This window comes from Lissotriton helveticus, chromosome 5_1 (genome assembly GCF_964261635.1).
Source record: "Lissotriton helveticus chromosome 5_1, aLisHel1.1, whole genome shotgun sequence".
NCBI lineage: Eukaryota > Metazoa > Chordata > Amphibia > Caudata > Salamandridae > Lissotriton > Lissotriton helveticus.
The window spans coordinates 1,209,761,074-1,209,776,426 of NC_136065.1; the positions used below are offsets into that span (position 1 = coordinate 1,209,761,074).

The 15,353-nt window shown below is 43.7% G+C and overlaps 1 protein-coding gene across 1 annotated transcript in view; it reads right to left on the reverse strand.

Annotated features, from left to right (window-relative positions):
- The window catches only part of SFXN4 (sideroflexin 4), a 136,705-nt gene that overhangs the window by 102,076 nt on the left and 19,276 nt on the right, over positions 1–15,353 (reverse strand). The window contains exons 6-9 of the mRNA XM_078643913.1: positions 13,909–13,934; positions 12,994–13,047; positions 12,751–12,810; positions 12,604–12,672 (exon numbers count right to left, since the gene is read on the reverse strand). Coding sequence (XP_078500039.1) covers positions 12,604–12,672; positions 12,751–12,810; positions 12,994–13,047; positions 13,909–13,934 — 209 coding nt within the window. The remainder of the gene's footprint in view (positions 1–12,603; positions 12,673–12,750; positions 12,811–12,993; positions 13,048–13,908; positions 13,935–15,353) is intronic.

The window sequence follows — 15,353 nt, forward strand, 5'->3', positions numbered from 1 at the left end:
AATGTCTTTTGCGGGACAGTCCTTGAGAACAATGCTTTGGCAATCCTTCAAATCCTGGGAAATGTTCTTTAAGACGGGTTTCAGTCCATTAAAAAGTTTAATATGAGAAAGGTGTACCCAGCCTTTGCGTCCTTCCAACTTCACGGCTGTACGGGTGGTGAGGAGGACCTGTCGGGGCTCTTTCCAGCGAGGCTCCAGCGGACTTGATCTGTCAAAATTCCTCACCATCACCATGGATCCTGGAACGATTTCATGCGGTGCCACCTCGGTATTGTCTGGAAATGCGGCGGCAACCTGTGAACGACATGAGTTGAGGGCAGACATCAAGGAAGCTAGGTAATCTGTCAGCATATTACTTGAAACATCGGTAATACTTCGGGGTCTAGGAGTACCCCACATATTTGGGGGGCGGCCGAAAACGACCTCATACGGGGACAGACCTGATCTGGAATGTGCCACCATGCGCATATAAAATAAAGCGACTGGCAGAGCTACTAGCCAGTCCACACCCTTTTCTTTACATATTTTTGCAATTCGGATTTTCAGAGTCTGGTTATGTCTCTCTACGAGACCGGCTGCTTCAGGATGGCGTACACAATGAAACTTCCACTGGTACCCTAACAAAAGGGAAACATGCTTCATGAGTTCAGATGAGAATGGCTGGCCGTTGTCAGAATATACGACTCTAGGGAGTCCATAACGGGGGAAGAACTCACGAACCAACTGCTTGGCAGTGGTCGCGGCTGTGTAATCTGGGACTGGATATGCTTCTGTCCACCTGGACAAAGCGCATACAACTACGAGGACATACTTGAAACCTCGACATCGCTCCATCTGAATATAATCCATCTGGAGGACTTCAAAAGGGTGGTCAGGAGGCTGGAATCCACCTTGTTCCACCGGGACACTTTTACCTGGATTAAACTGACAACATATCATACAGGTACGGACTTTCTGCTTGGCTGCAGCTCGTAAATGCTTGTTGAACCAAATGTTCTGGATACTGTCTAACATAGCTTTTTCTCCTAAATGTGCTGGACTATGTGCGGTATTAATAATGACTTGAACCATAGAGTCGGGGAGAAACCATGTGGCTCTACCCTTCGTTAACCATCCTTGATCTGTCTGGACCCCTCCTTGTTCGGACCATTTCTTGATTTCTTCGGGAGTAGCATGTAACTGGATATCTATGACATCTTGTGTAGGGTCCTTAACTGTCATACATGTAGCCGGATCTGGAGTATGTGTCTGTGTCGGATTAACTTGAATGTCTGGAGTCTGTGCTGTAAGCTTGGCTGTGCGATCTGCTAGATCATTACCTTGGGAAATAGTGTCAGTAACTTTCGTATGTGCTTTGCACTTCATGATAGCAATAGATGTCGGCAAGTGTATGGCATCTAACAGAGCTTGAATAAGGAGACCATGCTGAATCTTGGTTCCATGAGAAGTCATGAAACCTCTCTCCTGCCAGAGCACTCCGAAGTCGTGTACGACTCCGAATGCGTAGCGTGAATCTGTGTAAACATTAACTTTCAAGTTCTTGGCGTGTATGCAGGCTTGTGTCAGAGCAACTAGCTCTGCTGCTTGAGCGGACAGGGTATCAATACGGTGTGTTTCAATAACTTCGGTGTCAGTAGTCACTGCATACGCGGCGACTAGTTCTCCTGTACTAGTTCTTAGGCATGAACCATCCACATAAAGTGTCAGGTCGGGGTCTGGTAACGGAGTATCTGTCAGATCTTGTCTTGGCTTTGTCGTAATGTTAACTACTTCCACGCAATCATGTGTGGCTGGATTTGAATTAACTGATGGTAACAATGTAGCAGGATTTAAAATGTTGCAGCGTCTGATTTCTATGTGTGGCTGGAACAGTGTCAATTCATAACCAGTTAAACGTGCAATTGTCAAGTGCTGAGTTTGTGTTCGGTTTAAAAGAACTTCCACGGAATGTGGAACTTGTACTGTCAAGGAGTGTCCTAAGACTATGGAATCACTTTGTCTGATAGCTAGGGCTGTGGCTGCAACTGACTTGAGGCACGCAGGCAGAGCCTGGGCTACAGGATCTAATGTGCTCGAAAAATAAGCACAGGGCTTGTATTGTCCTGCTTGATCTTGTGTGAGAACAGATAATGCTGTACCTTCGCGTTCTGTAACGAAAAGTGTAAAAGGCTTACTGTAGTTTGGTGTAGCTAGAACTGGAGCTTGACATAAAGCTTTCTTTAACTCATTGAAACTAAGTGTATGTTCAGATGTCCAAGGGAGGACAGTCGATACGGCTGCCTCCTGTGTCGTTAACTGTATCAGTGGTTTGGCTAGAAATGCATACTGGGGAATCCATTGTCTGCAGTAAGAAGTGAGGCCGATAAAAGCACGTACCTCCTTCTGGGTCTTGGGCTGAGGAAGACTCGCTATTAACTGGATACGGTCTGGTGTCAACTGCCTACCCCTCTTGGACAGTAAGTGTCCTAAGTAGACCACTTGCTGGACACAGAATTGAAGCTTAGAAGGGGACACCTTGTGCCCCATCTCGGCTAGGAAATACAAAACTGTAAGGGATGCTTGCTCGCAAGCACGTTCAGAACGGGCTGTGATCAGGAGATCATCGACATACTGGAGCAGGGCAGTGTCAGTTGGCATGTGAATGTTGTCTAGTTGTCTCTTGAGTGCTTGACTGTAAATACTAGGACTTTCTGTGAAACCTTGAGGAGCTCGTGTAAACATATAGCTCCTTCCATTTAAACAAAATCCGAAAAGGAACTGGCTGTCTGGATGAATAGGAACACTGAAAAATGCGTTCTTGAGGTCTATGACAGTGAAGAACGTGGCTTCGGAATCAATGGCCGTTAATAGGGAAGAGATATCTGGGACAACTGGGTACTGAGGAATAATACATTTATTAAGCTCTCGTAGGTCAATCACTAATCGATATACTGGGGGTGCATTTGGATCAGTACGTTTCATGACTGGAATGATCGGAGAATTACATACATTGGAGTCAGTTTCTACAACCACTCCTTGAGCCATGAGCTCGTCAATAATTTTGGATAAGGCTGCTACAGCCTCAGGTGGCAATCTGTACTGTCTGATTCGTGGTAACACTACACCTGGCTTGAGAGTCACACGATAGGGTGTGATTTGCATGTAACCTACATCAGTTGGACCTTGCGCCCATAAGTGCTGCGGAACATTAGACAGTCTTGAATCAAAATCTCGTAATACATAGTGACCCTTGAAGTCACGTAGGAACAATCGTATTCCCTCTGGGGAACAGCATATAACTGCACCTAACTCTTTCAGTGTTTTAATGCCTAATAGGTTTTCTGGACATGATTTAGTAAGTAACAGATCAGTAGTGCGGGACAATGGACCTACTTCTAGAGTAACTGGCTTTGATATCTCATTTACGATAGGTTTTCCTGAAAATCCAAGGGAAACATTTCTTGAGCCTGAGAGCGGAGCCCCTGGAACTTCGGCGTGACTAATTGTGGTCCTACTTGCCCCTGTATCAATCAAAAACTTTCTGTCTTTCCCTAATACTTGACTGTGAACATAGGGACCTTCTTGATCTACAGGTATCTCGATGAGAGGCAAGCCTACCTCCCTCTCTAGGCTGTTTCATGAATACTGTTGGTACTCTGGATACTCAGACTGTGCATACTGGTACATCTGCGATGTAACATGCTGTGTTGCAGCAATAGGCTGCGGTGCTGGAACTGTCTGTTGTGCATTCTGTGGCTGAGGAATCTGTGAAACTTGTTCTTGTCTAGGCGGACGTGGTCTTTCTTTAGTCTTACCGGTAGCTATGTTGTGTTTCAGAACTGCACACTCATTTATAAAATGACCTGGCTGTTTACAATAATTGCAGTTCCCTTTAACGGGAGCTGCAGGATGACTGGCTTGATTCGGACCCCTCTTCTGACTGTCTTGAGGAACAGATTGTGCAACTAGTACTTTCATTTTCGTGTCTTTCATACGTTTTCTTTCGTGTTCTTGTTCTTCTCTGATTCTATTCTGGTGGTATTGAAGCATTTGCAACATCTGTGACGGGGTATTAGCTTGCCAGGTACTTTCGACTTTCAAAACTCGATTTTTAATTTGTGGGCTTGAATTCTCGACTAATTTAGTAACAAAAAGGTGAGGGTATGACTCACTACTTGTCTTGAGGCCACTGTTGATGCTGAAACATTTTTCAAATCTAGAATAAAAATCACTAATATCCTCATCTTGCTTCTGTTTACAGGCTGAGATTGCATCCCAGTCTTCTTTTCTAGTTGTCAATAATCTGGGTAAAACTTGTATTAATAATTCTGGTAATTCTTTACATTTATCTCCAAGACCGGTACCTGGTACTCGTGCCTTGTCTTCAGCTTCTAGAACTGCCCAATCGATCTTTTTCTCTCCCACCTCCCATTCTTTTTCCTTGAGCTTTTCATACACCCCTGCGGGCAGCAGAACCTTTAACATTTTAATTATATCTGGATACGTGTATTCTCCCATACGGAGCATGTCTTTTAATTCTCTATGGAACCCTGCTGGATCTTTATCATGACAGGGAATTAATTTCTTCATCTCGAGGAGTTCCATCTTTGTTATTGGAGTGTATACAAACACTCGCTGCATTTCGCCACCCGTTCCTTTAACTGGGTGGACTTCTTGTAACGGATTCTGTCTCTCCATGTAAAATGGTTTACCTTCTGGGGGTGAGACATGAACAAAATGCGGGTTCAAAAACGTTCTATATTTGTGACGCTGTTCTAGAATGACACTAATTAAGTCGGTACCTAGACCTTTCCATCTATACTGGAGTAACTCGTTCAGGACATCATGTAACGGGCCTGGATCAGAGTGCTGACCCTCATACAATGTGATGAGGTGCTGGATCATATACATACCCACCAGTCGTTGTTCGGCTGGGGGCATTTTCAGAAACATTTGTGCCACTATTTCGTCTGGAAAAGTGGTAGAATCAGTAATCCATCGGACTGCTGATCGGGCTAGTTCTTGTTCATGCATAGTACTTAACTCACTGTAACCGATTCGTGATTTCAGAATGTGATCGGTAGCTTGAAACACTTGTTCTAGTGAACCTTGTTCTGGTGCTGGAGAATGAAAAATAGACTTGTGTTCTAGGCGTAAATGGCGATCTGGAAATCTAGGTTTTCCTACATACGCTATTCTGGCGGGATTCTCGTCCTCTACCTCTTCAGTATCAGAGTTACTTTCTTTCTCGCTTACTTGTGCTGCTTTACGTTGTTCGTGTATCTTTATTATTTCTCTACGGATTTTCTTGTACATACTTTCCATAGCACCGACGGTCTTGTGCTTACCCTCGGCTATATTATCACTCCACCTTGTCAGGGTTCTCATTTCGGCCGGATCTTTAGACGGGTAATCTTGTTCTCTTATTAGACAATTGATCAGAAACTTTAATATCATGAGCTGGATCTCGGCTTTCCTTTGAGACATGGCCTCGCTAATACTTTCTGGATCATCCCCTGTACGGATGAAACGATATATTCTGTCTAGATCTTCTTTCATATTCGGTAAGGTGACTAGATACTCGGCCACCTTCCTTACGCGGAATGAATATAAAACCATATTATCCTCGCCTGGGACTGGATCATAACAGCATTCGGCAAGGGATCTTCTTATTTCTGCTACAGTCTGATGTCTGGGCGTACGCTGTGACGCTTGTGCATGTAACTCGGCTGTCGTTAAACGCTTGTGTGGCGGCGGGGTTTGAGGAGTACCTCCCCCTGCGGCCCCTAAACTGGAGTCGTCTACTGAGGCTCTTCGTCCTGGCAGAGTGGGAAATGGAAATGCAGGCTGGACTTGTATGGCGGGCTGGACCGGGGGTACCGTAACAGGTACTCCGGTGTCTGGAGAAGCGGGAAGTGCCTGATTTACAGGGACTGGCGGAGCGCGAACAGGATTTGCATATTCTGGGACTGTGTCGTCCAAATAGGACGAAATAAAAATATCAGCTGCGGTCTGTTTGTGACGTAGCTTGGTCGGAACTAATGGTGGCGGGAAATTACTGGATGCCTCTGGGGTCGCTTTTGGCAAGCCCTCGGCAAGGAGAGGATACATACCCCTAATAAGGGCATGCCTCTGTCTGTCTGACTGTTCGGCTTTGACTTGTTCACCTATCTCGATTAGTTCTTTTTCTTGTGCTCGTTCTAAGGATTCTCTACTTAATTCTGACTTTCTGATTTCCTTTTCAGTTCTTTTATGAGCTTCTTTGCGCCATAACTCGATGGCATCTTTCTGTGATTGTCTGGCTTTCTTTTTCCATAATGCTTCTTCTACTCGCATGATGCACTCGGCATCCCATGTACCCGATACGGGCCATCTATACTTTTCTTCTAACTGTTTGGTATACTCTACCCATAAATCTAGATACAATATGGCGCTTATGCCATGCTTCTGATACATAAAGTGACCTGGACTGTCCCTCGGCGGAACAGGAACTGCTTCTTCTAACAAACCCTTTCTAGTTCTTAGCTGACGTAATCTCGAAAAGAGAGACATTGTAAACTTGAATCGGAACACAATACAATACACGAGGAACAATAACAATTGGGAGAACAATTCAGGCATACCACGACATTGGAAATACATTGAACAACATCATAACATAACAGTTCGGACAGAATATTACCTGGAATACTGAGAACAGAAACACAAGAATTTCTCGAGAACGGAACAGACTAGAGTTACTGGATGCACTGCTGAAACAGTACGGAACATACCGGTCCCATAAAGGGACGCATCAAGACCCGTATCCACCTAGGTGAACACTTCGTTTGTGAGTCTGTGTACCACCAACCCACGGACCAGAGTCAATTTAGATTGACCCTGTCTAGATACTACCCCAGTAATGGTACTCACCGGGCAGCAAGAACGGAAGGCCTCGGACTGGACTGGACTGCTACGACGACGGACGACGAACTTCGGACTTCAGTTACGGGTGGGCCTCCGGATACCTCGGACCTTGGACTCTTGGCTTGGGCTCTGGTCGGGACTCGCCGCGTTCCTCCACCGTCTCGTTTGGATGCTGGACCGCCTCCTCCGTCTCCTCCGTGGGCCTGAGGGATACTTGAAGCAGAAATATCTGCCGGTGCACGGTATGGTTCCGTCACGGCTGCAGAGGGTCAGGGGGTCGGCGTGGCTTCACCGACGCGTGGGGAAAGGGCAAGTCCCTATTCGGGCGCCATTATGTGGTAAATAAATAAATAATACCTCTCTTTTTGACTAGACATATATCATAACAGATAGCTCAATAAATAAGAGTCAAGATTCGAGGTAGTAGGAGTTTTGCAGGTTTAATACAGCATAAGGACAGGAACAGGACAACCTGCATAGGAATAGAATGACAGGGCCCAGCAGCTGCTGGGGCTGGATCTGGGATGAGCGCGCTGACTTTTAATAACAATACATGAGCATATATACATAACGCAAACACATAGCATTACATTGCAGTAGGCGTAGCAGTGGGTGGAGCAGAAGGCGTGACGCGTAGCAGTCGCGAAAGATAAAGGTGAAAGTGGGTGTAACAGGGCGTATACATAGACATGTGATGCAAACGTAACAGAATATGTCATGAATGGGGCGGAAACCATGGAGGGGGCTACCTAAGGAGCCGGGACCTCTAACCTGATGGTGCGCGCAAACTAGCAATGACGTATCACTAGGAGAAGCTGGGGGCTATGAACTCTGTGCTAGGAGCAGAGACTGAAGTCTGGAGAGTCAGGGCGACATGTACCTAAACAGTATCTAGTATCTGATGTTTAGAGAACATGTTGATATAAACTAGAAGTCAGGAGAGGAAAGGCTGACTTGATTCTAAGACTGGACCATGCATTATTCTACATGTAGTGCGTGATGAAGAATATTAAATGACCATTAAATGCAGTATTTCTCTAACGTGGAGACGTGAAGGCTAGACAATGACGGAAACTATTGATGCAGTTCAGTAGCTTAGGAATGCAGAGAAGGAGGACTGAACTGATAACTGGAATCATAACATATTCTTGGCAGACTCAGAGACTGAGCCAACTGAACCGGGCACTGCGAGGCAGGAAGTAAGTGAAGGGTCGAGGATACAGGTGGGGGCTGTATCGCTCCTCAGCGAGGTTTTAGGAGACAGGAGCTGAATCTGGTGTCCGGGCCCTTTTGAGGCCTAAAAACGGGGACTTTATAATGAAATAACGTGCACACTGGGAAACGTGGCAACGTAACTTTACATAGGCCTGATATTCGTAGTATTCACGAGAACTAGAAACTGGCATATTAGAGATGGACACAACTGTAATTGCGTCATTAATCGGACATGGGGAATGCATATGCATATTTAATCATGCACACATAACATATGATGGATGACACGTAGGGACACAGAACATGGCAAAATTTACTTTTCCACAAGGGGAGGAGAACCTGGCAGGGAAGGGTGGTTTAAATTTACAGATGCAGCAGTGCGGCGAGGTGCTCTTGGATGCCGCTCAAACACCAACACATATTTTCTTTAAAAGCTGGCTCCACTAAACAAGCAATGCGTACAACTAAATAAATAATTTAAAGCGGGCGCCATGCCAAATGTAAAACGTGCACAACTAAATAAATAATTAAAAGCGGGCAGAAGTGAAAGGGGAGAAGAACCTGGCAGGGAAGGGGGGGTTGAATTTACAGATGCAGCAGTGCGGAGAGGGGATCTTGGGTGGCACCTGAACACATAAAAAAACAAGATATGTTCATGTGGGATACAGATCTGGCGGTATTCTATTGGAGAAAATATCCAGTGGTTTAATTGCGCAGGAGCGGACTGTGGACACCCATAGATTAATTAGATCGTCTTCCCATTTTTTGTGACGCTGCAACATAAATGTAAAGAATAATGTTTTGTATGTCTTAGAATGCTTAAAAATGTGTTGAAAGTAGTCACTGCCTGCTCCCCCTCAAAGCATGCACACATGTTATTTTGCTGGAAAATGTCAACTTTCCTGAATTGCAATAGTCATGTGACAATATAAAAAAAATTATTTTGCTGGAAAATGCCAACTTTCCTGAATTGCAATAGTCATGTGACAATATATAAAAAAAAGGAATGATTTGCGAAATTCTACTTAAAGGGCGATGCATGTATTAAGAAACAAATCAGACGTTCAAAATACAGCTGAAATGGTAGCTTTACACTAAAAAGTGAGCCTTCATGCGAAACTGGGGAAGAGAGAGAGAGCAAGAGAGGAGGAGAGGGAGAGCGAGCAAGAGAACGAGAGAAAGAGAGAGCGGGAGAGTCAGAGAGAAAGAGAGAGAGAGAGAGAGCGAAAGAGAGAGAGAGAGTGAAAGAGAGAGAGAGAGAGCGAAAGAGAAAGAGAGAGAGAGAGCCCAGGAGTGCTAAAGAATAATGTTTGCATGTCTTAGAATGCTTAAAAATGTGTTGAAAGTAGTCATTGCCTGCTCCCCCTCAAAGCATTCCGCAAATGTTATTTTGCTTGAAAATGTCAACTTTCCTGAATTGCACTAGTCATGTGACAATATAAAAAAAGGAATGATTTGAGAAATTCTACTTAAAAGGCGATGCTTGTAATTAGAAACTAATCCGACGTTCAAAATACAACTGAAATGGTAGCTTTACACTAAAAAGTGTGCCTTCATGCGAAACTGGGGGAGAGAGAGAGAGCAAGAGAGGGGGAGAGGGAGAGCGAGCGAGAGAACGAGAGAAAGAGAGAGCGGGAGAGTCAGAGAGAGAGAGAAAGAGCGAAAGAGAGAGAGAGAGAGCCCGGGAGTGCTAAAGAATAATGTTTTGCATGTCTTAGAATGATTAAAAATGTGTAGAAAGTAGTCATTGCCTGCTCCCCCTCAAAGCATTCCGCAGATGTTATTTTGCTTGAAAATGTCAACTTTCCTGAATTGCACTAGTAATGTGACAGCATAAAAAAGGAATGATTTGCGAAATTCTTCTTAAAAGGCGATGCGTATAATTAGAAACAAATCCAAAGTTCAAGATACAGCTGAAATGGCTGCTTTACACTAAAAAATGTGCCTTCATGCGAAGCTGGGGAGAACTGAAAAATAAACACAAAGCTAAACAATGAAAAACCTGTATTGTTAGAGAGTTAGGCAGGCGGACAGAAAGATAGCTGTAAGGACATAAGCAGTAAAAGATAGCAAGAAAGATAGCAAGAGAGGCAGGCACACGTACGGATTGTTAGGAAAGACAATAGAGAAGCAGACAAGTAGATAAAACATATAGTTAACAACAAAGTCCGAATCAAAGATTATCAGAAAGCTCATTAAAGAGGCAAACATGAAGACACAAACATAGTAAGCCATACATATATTGACAACTAGCCAGCGAGATAAACTTGTTCGTCATAGGCAAACAGGCAGGGGCCCAGGTTAACAACAAGACACCACTAACTGAAAGAAACAAGTCTTCACGGCTTGATGCTGTTTGGGAGGTGGAAGGGAAAGTAGGAGAGGGGGGAGTGATAGGGATGAAAGCGCATTGCTTTGAAGTCTCATGGCGGGGGGCGGGGGAGCAGCTTGGGAGGCATTCCATTGAAGTCTGGTGCTGCGAGGCTGATGGGTTTGACGTGGACGTGCGTCTCACACGAGTGGATCACATGTTTTGCATGTCTTAGAATGCTTAAAAATGTGTTAAAAGTAGTCATTGCCTGCTCCCCCTCAAAGCATTCCGCAAATGTTATTTTGCTTGAAAATGTCAACTTTCCTGATTTGCACTAGTCATGTGACAATATAAAAAAGGAATGATTTGAGAAATTCTACTTAAAAGGCGATCCTTGTAATTAGAAACTAATCCGACGTTCAAAATACAGCTGAAATGGTAGCTTTACACTAAAAAGTGTGCCTTCATGCGAAACTGGGGGAGAGAGAGAGCAAGAGAGGGGGAGAGGGAGAGCGAGCGAGAGAACAAGAGAAAGAGAGAGCGGGAGAGTCAGAGAGAGAGAGAAAGAGCGAAAGAGAGAGAGAGAGCCCGGGAGTGCTAAAGAATAATGTTTTGCATGTCTTAGAATGCTTAAAAATGTGTTGAAAGTAGTCATTGCCTGCTCCCCTCAAAGCATTCCGCAGATGTTATTTTGCTTGAAAATGTCAACTTTCCTGAATTGCACTAGTCATGTGACAACATAAAAAAGGAATGATTTGCGAAATTCTTCTTAAAAGGCGATGCGTATAATTAGAAACAAATCCAAAGTTCAAGAGACAGCTGAAATGGCTGCTTTACACTAAAAAATGTGCCTTCATGCGAAGCTGGGGGAGAACTGAAAAATAAACACGAAGCTAAACAATGAAAAACCCGTATTGTTAGAGAGTTAGGCAGGCGGACAGAAAGATAGCTGTAAGGACATAAGCAGTAAAAGATAGCAAGAAAGATAGCAAGAGAGGCAGGCATGCGTATGGATTGTTAGGAAAGACAATAGAGAAGCAGACAAGTAGATAAAACATATAGTTAACAACAAAGTCTGAATCAAAGATTATCAGAAAGCTAATTAAAGTGGCAAACATGAATACACAAACATAGTAAGCCATACATATATTGACAACTAGCCAGAGAGATAAACTTGTACGTCATAGGCAAACAGGCAGTGGCCCAGGTTAACAACAAGACACCACTAACTGAAAGAAACAAGTCTTCACGGCTCAATGCTGTTTGGGAGGGGAAGTAGGAGTGGGGGAGAGTGATAGGGATGAAAGCGCATTGCTTTGAAGTCTCATGGCGGGGGAGCAGCTTGGGAGGCATTCCATTGAAGTCTGGTGCTGCGAGGCTGATGGGTTTGACGTGGACGCGCGTCTCACACGAGTACATCACATGAACTGCAGGGAATCTGCTTGGTCAAGAGTTTGTTTCCCCTACTATATGTTCGAGCTATTTATCCCTGCGGGATATAATAGCTCGACCTAAAAAGGGCATAGACAAGTAGCAGCCAACTTTCGGGACTCTGCACTCAAACAAAGAATGACTAGCAGCACACAGGCCTGGAGTAAAATTTTCAGATTTCAAGCAGATAAGTGCATATTAAAAATCACTAATGTAAAAGCAGAGTAACATACTACACAAACAAAGATCTAGGCCAGGCCACACAAACAAAGATCTAGGCCAGGCCAGAAATGTTATCGACATATGCAAGTGGCCGAATCTACAGATTCCAGCCTATTCTGCATTTTTTATCAATCCAGTCATTGTTCAAGGTATATACTGAAGTAGCATTTAACAAAATTTCAGCTATGATTCCAAAGTTACAGGCTAAAAATCTTACAGTTCTGAAAGACTACTTTAATTTGGATACATTTTAAAAATCTTGCTTTCAAAACTTTCAGAACATGTACGCACTTTTTTAAACTTACCAGGAAAACGACAAGAATACAATTTTCATCTGCTTAAAAAAATCCGAAAAATGAAGAGTATTTCTGAAAATTCATGAATAAATAAAACTGTTCTTGCCAATGCGGTTCTACCTTCTTAGGGAGCACCGAAACCCTCCCCGCTATTTTAAGCTCTCACGGTTGGTAAATGAGAAGCTCAGATAACGCAGCCAAAAGAAATGCACACCTTTCTAAAACAAAAGTGGTTGCACCTACCCCCAAAAGTGCTGTACAGGAGACTGCAGACAAGAGGAGGACCCCTTGCTTAGTTCGAAACTGGTCGACCTGCAAAAAGAGAATACAGCCTGTCAGTAGCAGTTGTTACAGCCTAAGGACTTAAGTGATCTCCAGAGAGCAGCATACCTGGTTGGTGGCGTTACCATTGGCCAAGTTGAATCCAGCACTGTACGCCTGGAACAGCAGCTGTAGAGAGGAGGAAAAATGAACATGTGGAGTGTGGGATTACATCTGGTAGCTCTCAAGGAGCCTGCATGCTTTAATGGATGCTGCTGTGCAGTAGATGAAGAGTGAACAGATTGGGACAGGTCATGCGATGAAACACCACATGAAGGGAGACACAGACAAAGATGGAAAACGCAGACATACCTGCCAGAAAAACGCAGGCTTCACTCCTTGGTGAGGCAGCAATGCAGCAACGACCTTAGGTGGGAAAACGATGAAAGTGTTAAAAGAGGGTTTGCTATATTAAAACATTCCCAGTGCATATTGGTGCTACCCATACTGTTGCTGATTAGTAAAGAAATAGTAACATCTTGGCAGAGGGGACCACACCTATGCAGTAATACACAATCTCACCACACAAAGTGCCCTTGGGCAATAAAACTGATCCTGGTATCAGATCTGCGGTTTGTTGCAACTGCAGGGTGGGTACAAAACTTGAGGGGCAATGAATTGATGGGGGAAAGAAGAAAGGATCTTGAATGCATGCCCAACCACGGGAGAACTAGTGACAGGAAAGGATCTGAGGAAATTGTCAGAATCCAGTGGCACTCAAGAAAGGTAAAGCAATTAAGGGGATCTATAACAAGAACGAATCTGAAACTTTCACATGAATATGAGGACAGAAAGGATATGAGCTAAACGTGGGATCTTGTGAGACAGACAAGGAATGGATAATGCAGAATGATCTGAGGACTCTAAGGGAGATGCGACAACAAAAAGGGTTCTTAGGCAATCAAGGGTGGGCATCTAAGGACAGACAGGGATGTGAGGGGATCTGGCAAGAGACGTGGATCGGTTGTCAGTCATTATTCAGAGGCCATGGAGCAGTGCTGCTGACAGTCACTTGTTTTTTCTCATTTCACACCAAGGATAAACATAGACCTCATTCACATCAGGCAGAATCTGGAGTAGAATCGCAGTGTTCATCACGCATGTGCATCCACCCTTCATTCAACAAGTTTTAATGCTGCTCCTTTGCACGGGGGAGCACAGACCGTCACTGTAACCACTGACGATAGCCGTTGTACTCCATCTCTCCATTCTGGAGTCGCTACTCACCAGTGGAGCACCAACGGGAAGGAAGGCTGAAAGAAGAACAAAGTAAGATAAATTCACCAGCCAAGGAGATGTGACAGTATTCATGGCCATGTCTTCAAACTGCACATCTCACTGAGGTGACATAGAAAACTAAGAACACTAAGGGCCTGATTACGAGTAAAGGTGCTCTTTTTCAAACTCATAAATAACAAAACCCCGGGTACGTCATTTATCAGAGCAATAAATAGCTCTTATTACAAGTTTTCAGGGAATATATAACACGCGGATTTTGATGTTCAACATACCAAAATCTGCTTGGTATGGTAAATACTGTACACATTTCCACTGTTAAATTTCTGCAGGGTTGTACTGTTAAAATTTAATGAAGGTTGGGTGAGGTATTTAATGCATTTGGGGCCATATGTATCAACATCCTCATTTGCGATTCTCAAATAGCGATTTTTTTAGAAATAGCCATTTGAGAATTGCAAAAAGGGATGGATGTAAAAAAGTAAATAAAATAAAAAAGCCCAATTTTTTAGCGATTTCTTAATATTCCTTAATTGCGATTCTCAAATTGCGAATCACAATTAAGGAATACTTTCCCATTCATTTCTATGGGCCAGGAGGCCCATAGGAATGAATGGGAAGTTATTCTCAATTTGCGACTCGCAATTTGAGAATCGCAAATTGAGAATAATTTCAAGGGTGCAAGGGTGTCATAAGGACACCCTGATGCACCCCTAAAATTTACATGTGTGCGCATATGGTGCACATACATGCCCTAAGGGCATGTATGTGCGCCACATTGCACCTTTACAAATGCATTTGTGAAAGAAATCGCAAATTACCACCAACTTCAAGTTGGTGGTAGTTTGCGATTTCTTAATGAGAAATCGCACAACTTGGGTGCTTCATACATAGCATGTATGGAATCGCAATTTGCGTTTCCTTAAATGCTGACGCAAAATTAAGGAATCGCAAATTTTGCGATTCCTTAATTTTGCAATGCGATTAAAATCATACATCGCATTTTCCGATTTTTTAGTCGCAAACGCTGCTTTTTTGCGAATCGCAGCGGTTGCAACTAAAAAAACGGATGATACATATGCCCCTTGATCATAATTGGATACGCTAAATACCTCCCAACTCGTAATTCTAACCCATGCACAAACAGGGGTTTACACATGGGTCAGAATACACCAACCCACTCGTAATCAGGCCCAAAGAGTAAACTGAAGAACCAAAGAAGAGCGAGGAAGTCACAACTGCAATACTTTGCAACAAAAACAATAAAATGATTTGCTTGGATTTAACATAAAAAAGACTGTTCTGAAACCTATTATTAGAAGCAGAGCCACAGTGTAAATCTTCTACCCCCATGGTTTGACATCCAACACTAAAACTCTTGGCTACTAAGGTAATCTGTATGATTCCATGTAAAAAATACCTTTACATAAGCCATA